Raw genomic sequence first — 15,104 nt, forward strand, 5'->3', positions numbered from 1 at the left:
TAGGCTAGTTCACCAGGATGGTCAGTGAAGGGAGAGGAAAGCCAAAGCTGGTGGTGAACATTGAAGTCTCCAAGAATGGAGATCTCTGCAAAAGGGAAGAGGGTCAGAATGTGCTCCACTTTGGAAGTTAAGTAGTCAAAGAATTTCTTATAATCAGAGGAGTTAGGTGAGAGGTATACAGCACAGATAAATTTAGTATGAGAGTGACTCTGTAGTCGTAGCCAGATGGTGGAAAACTCGAAAGATTCAAGAGCGTGGGCACGAGAGCAGGTTAAGTCATTGCGCACATAAACGCAGCATCCAGCTTTGGATCGAAAATGAGGATAGAGAAAGTAGGAGGGAACAGAAAAGGGGCTACTGTCAGTTGCCTCAGACACCTGAGTTTCAGTGAGGAAAAGAAGATGGGGTTTAGAAGAGGAGAGGTGGTGTTCTACAGATTGAAAATTAGATCTTAGACCGCGAATGTTGCAGAAGTTAATGAAGAAAAAGTTGAGGGGGGGTGTCAAGACACTTAGGGTCGTCGACAGAAAGGCAATCCGACCTGAGGACATTTATGGTCCCCTCCCCAGATGGGGACTCCGAGGCTGGTGTAGGAGTCGCCATGATGATCTTAAAATTTTTGAGTGAAGGTTGTGTGTGTTATTAGGTGCTTGTAGTTTTGTGTGGAGGAAGAGAGTTGTCTTTAGAGGGCAGGCTGTGACTGCCGCCTTGTTTTGTGAGACACAAAGGGAAACGTTCAGTGAGGTCACAGCTGGGTTTAATGATAAGTTCACAGCACCCCCTGAACAGTGCTTTACACCTCACTGGGAGTAGTTATCGTTTCGGCAGGTGTCTACTGCCTCCTCCTGGAAGGATAAACAACAGCTAGTGTCTTTTGTTTGGAATACTCATTTCTGTTTTTTTTTTTTTAATGAGAGCAAAACTTCTTTTTTTTTTCGTGTAGGAGGGGCGCCGGTCAAGGGCAATAAAAATTGCAAAAAGAAAAAAAAAGTCCACTGACGTAGAGGTCATAGCAAGGTGGAAATACGGAGGCAGGCAGAGAGTTCCAGAGATTACCAGAGAAAGGCATGAATGACTGAGAATACTGGTTAATTCTTTCATTAGAGAGGTGGACAGAATAAGGGTGAGAGAAAGAAGAAAGTCTTCTGCAGCGTGGTCGCGGAAGGAGGGGAAGCATGCAGTTAGCAAGATCAGAGGAGCAGTTGATATGAAAATAGCGGTGGAAGATAGCAAGAGATGCAACAGACGACCGTAGGTGAAACAACACGCGCGCGCACACAGACACACACACACACCCACACACACACCTGCCAAAGTCAAGCAGTATACACTCATTCAGTCACACTTCGGCAACGCTCATCACCGCCACTCGCCGCTACCAGCTAGAGGTGCGGGAGGAAAATCGCCTTTCGCTGCCAAGACTCCACTCAGGTTTTTTGGCTTCGTTATACATTTAATTATTATTATTATTATTATTATTATTATTATTATAAGGGCTCTCTCTCTCTCTCTCTCTCTCTCTCTCTCTCTCTCTCTCTCTCTCTCTCTCTCTCTCTCTCTCTCTCTCTCTCTCTCACACAAACATTTTTCCTCTTACTCATGCTCTTCCATTCTCTTTCCAAACCCTCATATAATCACCTGTGCAATCGCCAGCGTGTAGAAATGGCGCCCCAAAATAACTCTGAGGTGACAAGGCTCTCTGTAGGGCAGCTTAACATAACACCCAGACAAGGTACGCTCCATTCAGCTGACTGTTTTATGACCAGATTCCGAAAGCTCTCCTTATGTCACCTCAAGCTCCTGCCTTTAACATTAAAAACAGCTTCATGTTCTGTCATGTCACCTACTCCCTTCCTATTATTCACCATTGATTAAAACCAAATGTATTGTACTGTCCAATTATACGTTCATCATTTAATCCCGCACTTTTCAGTCTTTTCTTAGATTTTCAAGCCTTCAGGAATTAATCCATTCACGCAGGGAAGTCACAGAGCTCCTAAATTCTGATTGAGGATTGGGGCACACCAAAGTTAGTAATGTCCAATGCCTCAAAAACCAAATTCCTGTCAACTTAAAACAACCCTTCAGATAACTATCCTCTCTTCTTCATTGACACTCAACTCTCCCTTCTTCTACACTGGACATCCTCGGTCTGTCCTTTACTAATAACCTAAACTTGAAACTCCACTTCTCGTCTCTCGCTAAAACAGCTCATTAAGTTAGGTGTTCCACATTTGTCTCACCCCATTCAGCTGTTAACTCTGGACAGGGTTTTAGCCGTCCATCTATGGACTGTCTTCACATGAGGGGTTCCCACTTATACTGCTCTTTTCAGCAAGGTTGAGTCAAAAGCATTTCTCGCTCCTCTAACTGACTTCTCTCTCTCTCTCTCTCTCTCTCTCTCTCTCTCTCTCTCTCTCTCTCTCTCTCTCTCTCTCTCTCTCTCTCTCTCTCTCTCTCTCTCTCTCTCTCTCTTAGCTGCAATGTTGCATCTCTTGCTATCTTCTTTCGTTACTCATACTTTCACGCTAACTGCTCTTCTGGTGTTGCTAACTGAATGCCTCTCCTCCTCCCACGGCCTCCCTGTGCAGACTTTCTACTTTTTTTTTCCCACTCCTATTCTGTCCATCTCCCTAATGCAAGAGTTAACCGGTATTCTCTATCTTTCATCCATTTCACTAGTAAACTCTGGAACTCCCTGCCTGCTTCTGTATTTCTTCTATATATGACTTACCTCTTTCAAGAGGTTTCAAGACACTTCTCCTGTAATTCTGGATAATGCTTTTGGGTCTACTCTTAACGGACTGGCACATACTTACATAAAACTTACATAAAAAAGAACATTACATCATAACTACAGTTCACACTGAATAATTTATGTGCGATACGTTTACAAAGGTTTGATTTTTCTTTCAGAACTAAGTAAAAAAAATTCAAATCACGCTATATTAATTGCCCTTTCCTTTCTTTTCTTTCTCAGCTCTGCCAACAGTCTGAGCTCATAGCGGGAGTTCACGAGACTCGCCAAGTACCGCACGCTTGTCAGGGGACGGGCCGCAGTCTGCATTAAGGAACCAGCAATACCAAGAGCAAGCAAGTTGGCTTCTTAAAGACTAAAATCAGTAAAAGGCAAGCGCATCTCAGTCTGCCAGAACACTCAACCGTCACAGTTATCCTTCGTGTGACATAACGCTTAGCTGAGGTTCAAGAGTATAGCAACGCTTGCAAGCAATCCAACGCAGTGGTGCGTGAGGAAATGTGTTTAGATTTGTAAGCTTTTAAAATGAACAGATCTGTGGTACCCTAGTAAACGTTGCAAAATCCTTACAAACGAGCCACAGTCTCTCAAACGCTACTCAATAGGCCGGCTGGGGCACGCTGCATCTGAAGAAGGTAGTCGCAGCTGTTCATCATAATGGCATCAAGACGTACTGGATTTTTTGCTCTCTTACTAGGATCAGCATTGATATCGATAATACATTATGCATTTTATCAAAAGAACTACCTTCAGTTACTACCACAAAATAGTTACAACACAAGAACTGGCTCAAAAAACGATAACCCTAATTACTGTCAAAACAAACTTTCTCAGGAAGGCATTCCTTTCCAATATGAAAATTCCATCATCACTCCTGCGCCAGGGAAACGCCCTCGACCGTTGCTTGTTCCAGTCAGTACGGATAAAGAAGAGTGTCTGCCCTTCTTCAAAGACCTGTGTGTTAAGGCCGTCCCTGAGGAAGGTGAGTTAACCAATGAGAATTTTTTCTTATGTAAGAGGAACATTGGCCAAAGACAAGAAGAAAAGCGAAAAAAAGGTCTACTGAGAAACTTTTCCTAAAAGAAAGGTCAAAAGAGTTTTCCAAAATTGGAGAATAAGAGTTTTAAAACTTCCTTCTTGAAAGAGTTCGTCATAGGAAAACAAGGAATTGAAGATTAAGAAAACTGGTTAACTCTTGCATTAGAGAGATAGACAGAATAAGAGTGAAAGAAAGTAGAGTCTTGTGCAGCGAGGCCGCAGAAAGAGGAGAGACATGCAGTTAGGAAGATCAGAAGAGCAATTAGCGTGAAAATATGCAACATTATGACAGAGAGGGTGCAGACAGTCAGTCAGAGGAGAGGAAATGATGCGAAATTTTTTTGATTCCACCTTGTCTAGAAGAGCAGTGTAAGCGGAGTTTAAGACCAGAGAGGACATGGAGAACATCAATGCCAAGGATCTTAATGGATGGGAGGAAATAATCGGAGGGTGGAGGAGAGAGAACAAGGTAGTTTTTAGGAAAGGTTTCAGAGAAGAGTTCAACTTCAGAGATGGATGAGATGGCACTGGTGCCATCAGATTGAAATAAAGGAGAGAAAGATGAAGAAGCAAAGTTATTAAAGATATTTTTGGCGAGGTGCCAGAGGAGAGCCAAAACTGGTGGTAAGTATTGAAGTTTCCAAGAATGAAGATCTCTGCAAAAGGAAACAGAGTCGGGATGTGCTCCATTTTCGAAGCTTTATATATATATATATATATATATATATATATATATATATATATATATATATATATATATATATATATATATATATATATATATATATATATATATATATATATATATATATATATATATATATATATATATATATATATATATATATATATATATTTTTTTTTTTTTTTTTTTTTTTTTTTTTCTTTTCTTTTTTAGATGAGTTAGGTGAGAGGTACATCACAGATTAATTTAGTTTAAGAGTGACTACAGTCGTAGCCGGATAGTATAAAATTCAAAGATTCAAGAGCGTGGGCACAAGAGCAAGTAAGGTCGTTGCACACATAGACACAACATCCAACTTTGGATTGAAAATGAGGATAGAGAAAGAAGGAGGAAACAGAGAAGGCGTTAGTCAGTTGCCTCAGACACCTGTGTTTTGGTGAGGAAAAGATGAGGTTTGGTACAGGAGAGATTGTGTTTCACAGATTGATTTTTTTTTTTTTTTTTACACAAAGTATGGAATGAGACTACCGTAAGTAACTGAGGTTGTGAATTACAGATTGTGAACAACCTCACGTTCTAATTAACGAAGGAGGTCGCCTTGGAAACAAGTTGTGCCAGTACGCCAGCCTCTACCTCCTACGTTACTTGTTCGGCGTCAGGGTCAGTAGATACACCAACAGTTAAGGGGAAGGGACTCCTGTTACTCTTACAGGTGACATTCGTATTTGTCTGATCCTCATTATTTTTGGTGTGTATGTACCTTAGTACTTACAAAAGCAAATCCTCAATTTTCGCTGAAATTCGCCAATTAGTTTTGTAGATTTTTTTTTTTTTTTTTTTCAAGCAAAAAGTGACTGATAAAATTTCTTCTCACTTGTTTTTCAACCAATTGCTATAAATTTAGTGTCGATAATATACATACATGTATCTTCACTTCTCCAAAGATAGATTTTTCATTAGACATTTCATTTTGAAATAAAAACTAAGATTTTTTTTCTTCAAACCTTTTCTTTTTTTTTTTTTTTTTGACAAAAAAAAAATCTAGCACAATATGCAGAGCCTTCTTTGAAAATCTATCTTTGGGGAAAAATAGCCCGTTCTTTCCTCTTTCCAGCAATAACTTTACATCTCAGTTATCTTGTACAACAACGAACGAGAAACGCTTTATGTATGAAAAACTTAAGTTTTGAGAAATAAGCCGTTTTCTTCTGAGAAGTGTGTGTAATTCCATATGTTGGGTTTTTTTCTGGTAAAATTTTATATCCATTAGGATAAAAATTATATAACCAAAAGGAAATCATCCTTTGTGACCATATTCAGGGCTAATTGGCAAGTGGTCCTCACTCGCAGATGAATTTATCAGAGGACGCCACCCTCTTCTTTGTCGCCAGGATCATTAGCAGCTGCCTGCCTGGTAGTCTTCACTTCCTTCTCTTGAATGGGGCTTCTTTTCGGTGCTCCTCTGAACAGGAGTTGTTCTGCTTTCTTGAATGCCTAACCCAGCGAGAGTGTTTTGTGAGGCACCAAACCCAAGATGAGTTAGTAAACTTGGATTCAAGTACACGAAGTTGTGATCTAATACGGTCACAGTGACAACAAAATTGACTTTTTTGGTCCCAATACACTTAGTTTTGCTGCATTTAGCCCAGAGATTAGAATGCTATGGTGGTGGTGGCGAAAGGCAGCGTGTGGTGGCGACTTGTTGCCACAACGCAACTCCTCTTGATTATTTTTCTTTTCTCTCATCTTCTTTGCCGCATCTATCTGTGCACGCTTTGCTTCCAAATACATATGAAAATGAAGTAACCTTGGATAGCGGAGCACAAACACACTCCGACGTCTGGCAGGACTGACCGCAGTGGCCAGCCTCCCTCATGAGTCCCTCGTGGCTCATCAGTGATGTTGCTAACTGAAGTTCCACATATATATTAAAAAAAAAAAAAAAAAAAAAAAAAAAGAAAAAGAAAAAGAAAAACACTAACAGGAAGTTAAAAAAAAAAAAATGCTTTAAAATTATGAGTTTTGAAGCCAGGTGACCGAGCATGTGGCAAGCACGTGGCGCGCACGACATTTAAAGCCCTTTAATAATGGTAAATAAAAGCGATTTAATGATATAAAGAATAATGGTATCAACTTGTGGTTTTCACAGAAAACGCCAGACATGTTAAGGGTGACTATGATGTTAATAACTCAATTTTACCACTGGATCGAAAAATGTCATTTTTTAAGGTGTCCCCTCCTCTTAAGGAAATACAGATTTTGGCTTTGTAGCAAATAGCATAACTGATTACCTTCTTTTCCTATAAAAGAAAAGTTTTCACTTCACAAAAGCACAAAACTAGCAGCTCCCAGTCATGATTTTCTTTCGGTGGTGAAGCAGGATGGAAACAAGTAGTCTATTCAAGCTTTCTCTCACTTCATTTCTTATATGTTCCTATCCCTTCCGTTCACGTTGTGATATATGGAGCGGGGACTCCCTGTAGTTGAAATTAAGAGGGCATTTTTGCTGGTGTTACTGTACTGAGAGTGATCTTCCTTCCTAATGTATCGGCTGAGAACTCACGGATTCACCATATCTCATTTCGGTTAATTAGTAAAATACCAGTTTGCGGCGGTCCATTTGAAACACTCAAAACAGAGCAATAAAAAATGTGTTATGTAGTACCTAACCAGCAGATTATCTGTGAGCGCACTTTCGCTTTGCCCCTTTCATTGACTATGCACCTTCATCTTAAGCTGTTTCTTTTTTTTTTTCTTTTTTTTCATTACTTTTTTTTCTTCATAATTTCAATCAACTGATGGTAGTATAAAAATTAAACAAAGTGGGAAGAATAAACAAAAAAATTAAAACTCTCTCTCTCTCTCTCTCTCTCTCTCTCTCTCTCTCTCTCTCTCTCTCTCTCTCTCTCTCTCTTATTATGATGCTGGACATTTAATGTTTATTCGATCGTTTGTCCGTTAGCCCTTAACAATTTGAATAAATTATTTCCATAGAAAATAATCATCACGTTGACATTCTCTTTCCAGGTGACTATAACAAAAAAAATGCACGATTATCTCAACGCAATATTTAAAAACATAACTCTGCCTGCAAAAAACACATGCTTCACCAATCAAACAGAAAACGTCAGGTTTGTTACTATGTACATGAAGCTTTACACGGCCGCCGCCCAAGCCAGGGCCAGAGCCGTAGACAACAACATTAAGGAACAGCTACTCAACGCCTCCTACTACGTTTTTAACAACCCAGGCCCGCGATCCCTTCTGATGGCCCACAGAGATCTGATACGCTCTCTCCTCACGTTCCGGGATGAGATTGTCAACAAGGCCATAGAAAACATCGACCAGGCCCTCAGCTCATTCAACGCTACCTACCGCCAACGAAACTTCCCGATTGTCACTGTTCACGTTCGCCGGACAGACTACACAGGATACATCAAAGGAAAATTTAAACTGACGCAACTTGACGAGCTGTACTTCGAAAGAGCATTCGAATTTTACAAAGAAAGGTAAGACTTCTTTGAATAATGATCATTTTTTATACTTTCACTTTGTCCTTTCAACACCCGACATAATTTTGATATTCATAAGTAGAAGCCTTAACACGAGCATTTCTCAGAAAATATAACTTGGTCCGGCGCAGGGTGCGGTTGTTGCCTCACTCACTATAGTTAAGAACACTCAGACAATCAATTCAATGGTGGCCCACCAACAGGTTGCCACGACCCTTGTTCCTGGTGCTGAGTGACGACCGCGAGTGGTGCAGGCGAAACCTGCAGGCCAAGGACGTGATAGTCATTGGTGAGCCACTGATGACAAAACCGATTCCTGTTTTCTCTTCCTCCTCTTCCTTCTATTCTTCCTCCTCTTCCTCCTCCTTGGTCCATTACTATCCGTTATCGTGTAGTGGACTCCATTTTTCCAAATTGCATAGTACATTATTTGACGACTATACTCACTGCCTACATGAGTCCTCCCTTCCAAATGTACTGCACTATATTGCGTTTTGGTCCTTCAGTTAAAATGTGGTACTCACTGACAACCTGCACTGTCCCTCAGTTTCTGCCCTCCACACACCAAGTAGCACCTAGGCCACGCCACTGACATCTCCGGTGTGTAAATGCGATCGTGACCACATCACGAGGAGGATGAGGCAGTAGGCACCGGCCGAAATGATAATTACTCCCAGTGTGGTCTAGAGCACTGGATCAGGGGGTGCTGTGAGCTTATCATTAAACCCAGCTGTGACCTCACTGAACGTTTCCCTTCGTGTCTCACAACACAAGGGGGCAGTCACAGCCTGCCCTCTAAAGACAACTCTCTTCCTCCACACAAAACTACAAGCACCTAATAACACACACACACCCTTAACTCAAAGTTTCAAAATTATCATGGAGACCCCTGCACCAGCCTCGGAGCCCCCATCTGGGGAGGGGACCACAAATGTCCCCAGGTCAGACTGCCCTTCTGACAACGACCCTAAGGGTCTAGACACCCCCCTCAACTTTTTCTTCATTAACTTCAGCAACATTCGCGGTATGAGATCTAATTTTCAATCTGTAGAATACCACCTCTCCTCTTCTAAACCTCATCTTCTTTTCCTCACTGAAACTCAGGTGTCTGAGGCAACTGACAGTAACCCCTTTTCTGTTCCCTCCTGCTTATGGACCAGATGGGGTCCCTCCTATTGTTCTCCGAAACTGCCTCCGTTCTTGCACCTTGCCTAGTCAAATTCTTCCAGCTCTGTTTGTCAACATCTACCTTTCCTTCTTGCTGGAAGTTTGCATACATTCAGCCTGTTCCTAAAAAAAGGGTGACCGTTCTAATCCCTCAAATTACCGTTCTGTTGCTTTATTTTCCTAACTATCTAAAGTTTTTAATCTATCCTCAACAGGAAGATTCTTAAACATCTATCACTTCACAGCATTCTATCTGATCGCCAGTATGGGTTCCGTCAAGGCCGCTCTACTGGTGATCTTCTGGCTTTCCTTACTGAGTCTTGGTCATCCTCTTTTAGAGATTTTGGTCAAACTTTTTCTGTTGCCTTGGATATATCAAAATCTTTTGATAGTGTCTGGCACAAAGCTTTGATTTCCAAACTACCCTCCTACGGCTTCTATCCTTTTCTCTGTAACTTCATCTCAAGTTCTATTGCTGCTGTGGTAGACGGTCACTGTTTATCTCCTAAATCTATTAATAGCGGTGTTCCTCAGGGTTCTGTCCTGTCACCCACTCTCTTCTTATTATTCATCAATGACCTTCTAAACCAAACTTCTTCTCCTATCCACTCCTACGCTGATGATACCACCCTGCACTTTTCCACGTCTTTTCATAGACGTCCAGCCCTTCAGGAAGTGAACATTTCACGCAGGGAAGCCGCAGAACACCTGACTTGTGATCTTTCTAAAATTTCTGATTGGGGCAGAGCAAACTTGGTATTGTTCAATGCCTCAAAAACTCAATTCCTCCATCTATCAACTCGACACAACCTTCCAGACAAGTATCCATTCTTCTTCAATGACACTCAACTGTCCCGCTCTTCTACACTGAACATCCTCGGTCTGTCCTTTACTTATAATCTGAACCGGAAACCATATCTCATCTCTAGCTAAAACAGCTTCTATGAAGTTAGGTATTCTGAGACGTCTCCGCCAGTTTTTCTCACCCCACCAGATGCTAACTCTGTACAGGGGCCTTATCCGTCCATGTATTGAGTATGCTGGAGGAGGCAGCAGACACCTGCCGAAACGATAATTACTCCCAGTGAGGTCTAAAGCACTGTTCAGGGAGTGCTGTGAACTTATCATTAAACCCAGCTGTGACCTCACTGAACGTTTCCCTTTGTGTCTCACAACACAAGGGGGCAGTCACAGCCTGCCCTCTAAAGACAACTCTCTTCCTCCACACAAAACTACAAGCACCTAATAACACACACACCCTTCACTCAAAAAATTTTAAAATCATCATGGCGACTCCTACACCAGCCTCGGAGTCCCCATCTGGGGAGGGGACCATAAATGTCCCCAGGTCGGACTGCCTTTCTGTCGACGACCCTAAGTGTCTTGACAACTTTTTCTTCATTAACTTCTGCAACATTCGCGGTCTAAGATCTAATTTTCAATCTGTAGAACACCACCTCTCCTCTTCTAAACCTCATCTTCTTTTCCTCACTGAAACTCAGGTGTCTGAGGCAACTGACAGTAGCCCCTTTTCTGTTCCCTCCTACTTTCTCTATCCTCATTTTCGATCCAAAGCTGGATGCTGCGTTTATGTGCGCAATGACTTAACCTGCTCCCGTGCCCACGCTCTTGAATCTTCCGAGTTTTCCACCATCTGGCTACGACTACAGAGTCACTCTCATACTAAATTTATCTGTGCTGTATACCTCTCACCTAACTCCTCTGACTATAAGAAATTCTTTGACTACTTAACTTCCAAAGTGGAGCACATTCTGACCCTCTTCCCTTTCGCAGAGATCTCCATTCTTGGAGACTTCAATGTTCACCACCAGCTTTGGCTTTCCTCTCCCTTCACTGACCATCCTGGTGAACTAGCCTACAACTTTGCTATCCTCCATGACCTAGAGCAATTGGTGCAACACCCTACTCGTATTCCTGACCGTGTTGGAGATACGCCCAACATTCTTGACCTTTTCCTGACCTCTAATCCTACTACTTATGCTGTCACCCTTTCTTCTCCGTTGGGCTCCTCTGATCACAATCTCATATCTTTATCTTGTCCTATCGCTCCAATGCCTCCTCAGGATCCCCTAAGCGAAGGTGCCTCTGCTAGTTTTGCCTCTGCTAGTTGGGGAGACCTGAGGAGGTATTTTGCTGATTTTCCTTGGAATGACTACTGCTTCCGTGTCAGAGACCCGTCTTTGTGTGCTGAGCGCATAACAGAGGTGATAGTGTTTGGCATGGAGGCGTACATTCCTCACTCTTTTTCTTGTCCTAAACCTTCTAAACCTTGGTTTAACACAGCTTGTTCTCTTGCTATACATGATAGAGAGGTGGCCCACAAAAGGTACTTAAGCCTTCCATCACCAGAATCTCATGCACTTTATATTTCTGCCCGGAACCATGCCAAGTCTGTTCTCCAACTAGCCAAAAACTCCTTCATTAACAGAAAATGTCAAAACCTTTCAAGATCTAACTCCCCTCGTGATTTCTGGCATCTAGCCAAAAATATCTCCAATAACTTTGCTTCTTCTTCTTTCCCTCCTCTATTTCAACCAGATGGCACCACTGCTATCACATCTATTTCTATAGCTGAACTCTTCGCTCAAACCTTTGCTAAAAACTCTACCTTGGACGATTTAGGGCTTGTTCCTCCCCTTCCTCCACCCTCTGACTACTTCATGCCACGTATTAAAATTCTTTGCAATGATATTTTCCATGCCCTCGCTGGCCTAAACCCTCGGAAGGCTTATGGACCTAATGGGGTCCCTCCTATTGTTCTCCGAAACTGTGCCTCCGTGCTTGCACCTTGCCTAGTCAAACTCTTTCAGCTCTGTCTGTCAACATCTACCTTTCCTTCTTGCTGGAAGTTTGCCTACATTCAACCTGTTCCTAAAAAGGGTGACCGTTCTAATCCCTCAAAGTACGGTCCTATTGCTTTAATTTCCTGCCTATCTAAAGTTTTTAATCTATCCTCAACAGGAAGATTCTTAAACATCTTTCACTTCCCAGCCTTCTATCTGATCGCCGGTATGGGTTCCGTCAAGGCCGCTCTACTGGTGATCTTCTGGTTTTCCTTACTGAGTCTTGGTCGTCCTCTTTTAGAGATTTTGGTGAAACTTTTGCTGTTGCCTTAGACATATCAAAAAGCTTTTGATAGAGTCTGGCACAAAGCTTTGATTTCCAAACTACCCTCTTACGGTTTCTATCCTTCTCTCTGTAACTTCATCTCAAGTTTCCTTTCTGACCGTTCTATTGCTGCTGTGGTAGACGGTCACAGTTCTTCTCCTAAATCTATTAACAGTGGTGTTCCTCAGGGATCTGTCCTGTCACTCACTCTCTTCTTATTATTCATTAATGATCTTCTAAACCAAACTTCTTGTCCTATCCACTCCTACGCTGATGATACCACCCTGCACTTTTCCACGTCTTTTCATAGACGTCCAACCCTTCAGGAGGTAAACATATCACGCAGGGAAGCCACAGAACGCTTGACTTGTGATCTTTCTAAAATTTCTGATTGGGGCAGAGCAAACTTGGTATTGTTCAATGCCTCAAAAACTCAATTTCTCCATTTATCAACTCGTCACAACCTTCCAGACAACTATCCCCTCTTCTTCAGTGACACTCAACTGTCCCCCTCTTCTACACTGAACATCCTCGGTCTGTCCTTTACTTGTAATCTGAACTGGAAACTTCACATCACATCTCTAGTTAAAACAGCTTCTATTAAGCTAGGTGTTCTGAGACGTATCCGCCAGTTTTTCTAACCCCCCCCCACCTGCTAACTCTGTACAAGGGCCTTATCCGTCTATGTAAGGAGTATGCTTCACATGCCTGGAAGGGTTCCACCCATACCGCTCTTCTAGACAGGGTGGAATCAAAAGCTTTTCGTTTCATCAACTTCTCTCCTCTAACTCTCTTCAGCCTCTCTCTCATCGCCGCAATGTTGCATATCTAGCTGTCTTCCACCGCTATTTTCATGCTAACTGCTCTTCTGATCTTACTAACTGCATGCCTCCCCTTCTTCCGCGGCCTCGCTGCACAAGACTTTCTTCTTTCTCTCACCCCTATTCTGTCCACCTCTCTAACCCAAGAGTTAACCAGTATTCTCAATCATTCATCCCTTTCTCTGGTAAACTCTGGAACTCCCTGCCTGCTTCTGTATTTCCACCTTCCTATGACTTGAATTCCTTCAAGAGGGAGGTTTCAAGACACTTATTCATCAATTTTTGACCACTGCTTTGACCCTTTTATGGGACTGGCATTTCAGTGGGCATATTCTTTTATTGAATTGTGTTGCCTTGGCCAGTGTCCTTCCTACATAAAAAAAAAAAAAATGCTTCACATGCCTGGAAGGGTTCCACCCATACCGCTCTTCTAGACAGGATGGAATCAAAAGCTTTTCGTCTCATCAACTCCTTTCCTCTACCTGACTCTCTTCAGCCTCTCTCTCATCGCCGCAGTGTTGCATCTCTAGCTGTCTTCTACCGCTATTTTCATGCTAACTGCTCTTCTGATCTTGCTAACTGCATGCCTCCCCTCCTCCCGCGGCCTCGCTGCACAAGACTTTCTTCTTTCTCTCACCCCTATTCTGTCCACCTCTCTAATGCAAGAGTTAACCAGTATTCTCAATCATTCATCCCTTTCTCTGGTAAACTCTGGAACTCCCTGCCTGCTTCTGTATTTCCACCTTCCTATGACTTGAATTCCTTCAAGAGGGAGGTTTCAAGACACTTATCCTTCAATTTTTTGACAACCGCTTTGGGCTCTTTTCTGGGACTGGCATCTCAGTGGGCTTTATTTATTTATTTTTTTTTATTGGATTTCTGTTGCCCTTGGTCAGTGTCCCTCCTACATGAAAAATAAATAAATAAATAAATAAATAAATAAAAACGTGTATGTTTTCAGCCAAAGCATCCGCGGCCGTGGACATGGCAGTGATGAGTCTCGGGGACCACCACATCACCAGCTATGGCACCTACAGCTTCAGCGGCGCCTTGCTGGGCCACGGACACATCACGCATCCTATCGGACACAACACCAAGTACAATCTCGCTGACTGTGTAGACTCGCATTTCTTTCACCACATTTCCAGAGACAAGACTTATAAAGCAGACAATTCAGAGGTGGTGGTTTCATGGAGGCTTTAGCAGCACGAGTAGAACACAACTGATGATGACCAAAGTATACGCAAGAACGAGTTACTATTCAAATTTACGTTAAGAAGTGTTACTATTGAAATAATGAGGACCATATTCTGAAGCGCTTCTGTGTCGCACCCTGACTACCTTCATAACACCCTTTTATTTATTTCTAATGATGTTTTTACGGTTCAAGTGACAGATTAACAAGATTTCTACATTATTAACAGGAGAAGCACTTTTGAGACCTCGGCTTATCATCTCTATGCTGTTTGAAAATAGGCGCAGTGAGAAAGCAAAACGTTTCAAAATACGAGGCCTGGACCTGGTGACATTTTTTTCTTTTTTTCTTTTTTTATGTAGGAGGGCCACCGGCCAAACTGTAATAAAGTCAACTGAAAAATAAATAAATAAATAAATAAGGTCACAGGATAAGTGTCTTAAAACCTCCCTCTTGAAAGAGTCCAAGTCATAGGAAGTGGAGATACAGAAGGAGGCAGGCAGTTCCAGAGTTTACTAAAGAAAGGGATGAATGATTGGGAATACTGGTTAACTCTTGCATCAGAAAGTTGGACAGAATAGGGATGAGAGAAAGAAAAAAAGTCTTGTTCAGCGAGGCCACGGGAGGAGGGGGAGGCATGCAGTTAGCAGGACCAGAAGAGCAGCTGGCATTAAAATAATGGTAAAAGATAGCAAGAGATGCAACATTGCGGCGATGAGAAAGAGGCTGAAAACAGTCAATTAGAGGAGAGGAGTTGATAAGACGAAAAGCTTTTGATTCCACCCTGTCTTTTAGAGCG

At 42.2% G+C, this 15,104-nt stretch overlaps 1 protein-coding gene across 2 annotated transcripts; it reads left to right on the top strand.

Moving 5' to 3' along the window:
- The first annotated feature begins 1,018 nt into the window (after positions 1-1,018).
- On the top strand, positions 1,019-14,389 carry LOC135102961 (galactoside alpha-(1,2)-fucosyltransferase 1-like). Of its 2 annotated transcripts, none has more exons than XM_064008705.1 (6): positions 1,019-1,431; positions 2,981-3,740; positions 5,038-5,141; positions 7,509-7,990; positions 8,197-8,282; positions 14,072-14,389. In XM_064008705.1, the coding sequence occupies exons 2-6, from the start codon at positions 3,416-3,418 to the stop codon at positions 14,311-14,313; spliced, it is 1,239 nt and encodes a 412-aa protein (XP_063864775.1). In that variant the 5' UTR covers positions 1,019-1,431; positions 2,981-3,415; the 3' UTR covers positions 14,314-14,389. The 2 variants fall into 2 exon arrangements, with proteins under 2 accessions (XP_063864775.1, XP_063864776.1); XM_064008706.1 differs by having other exon boundaries at positions 1,019-1,388.
- Positions 14,390-15,104: the final 715 nt, after the last annotated feature.

Source organism: Scylla paramamosain, chromosome 8, assembly GCF_035594125.1.
Source record: "Scylla paramamosain isolate STU-SP2022 chromosome 8, ASM3559412v1, whole genome shotgun sequence".
In the NCBI taxonomy this organism is placed as follows: domain Eukaryota; kingdom Metazoa; phylum Arthropoda; class Malacostraca; order Decapoda; family Portunidae; genus Scylla; species Scylla paramamosain.

Coding starts and splice junctions, on each gene's coding strand:
- LOC135102961 (XM_064008705.1), top strand. CDS start 3,416: ATGGCATCAAGACGTACTGGATTTTTTGCTCTCTTACTAGGATCAGCA. Junction 3,741..5,037: donor TAAGGCCGTCCCTGAGGAAG/GTGAGTTAACCA, acceptor TGTGAATTACAG/ATTGTGAACAACCTCACGTT. Junction 7,991..8,196: donor TTCGAATTTTACAAAGAAAG/GTAAGACTTCTT, acceptor GCCCACCAACAG/GTTGCCACGACCCTTGTTCC.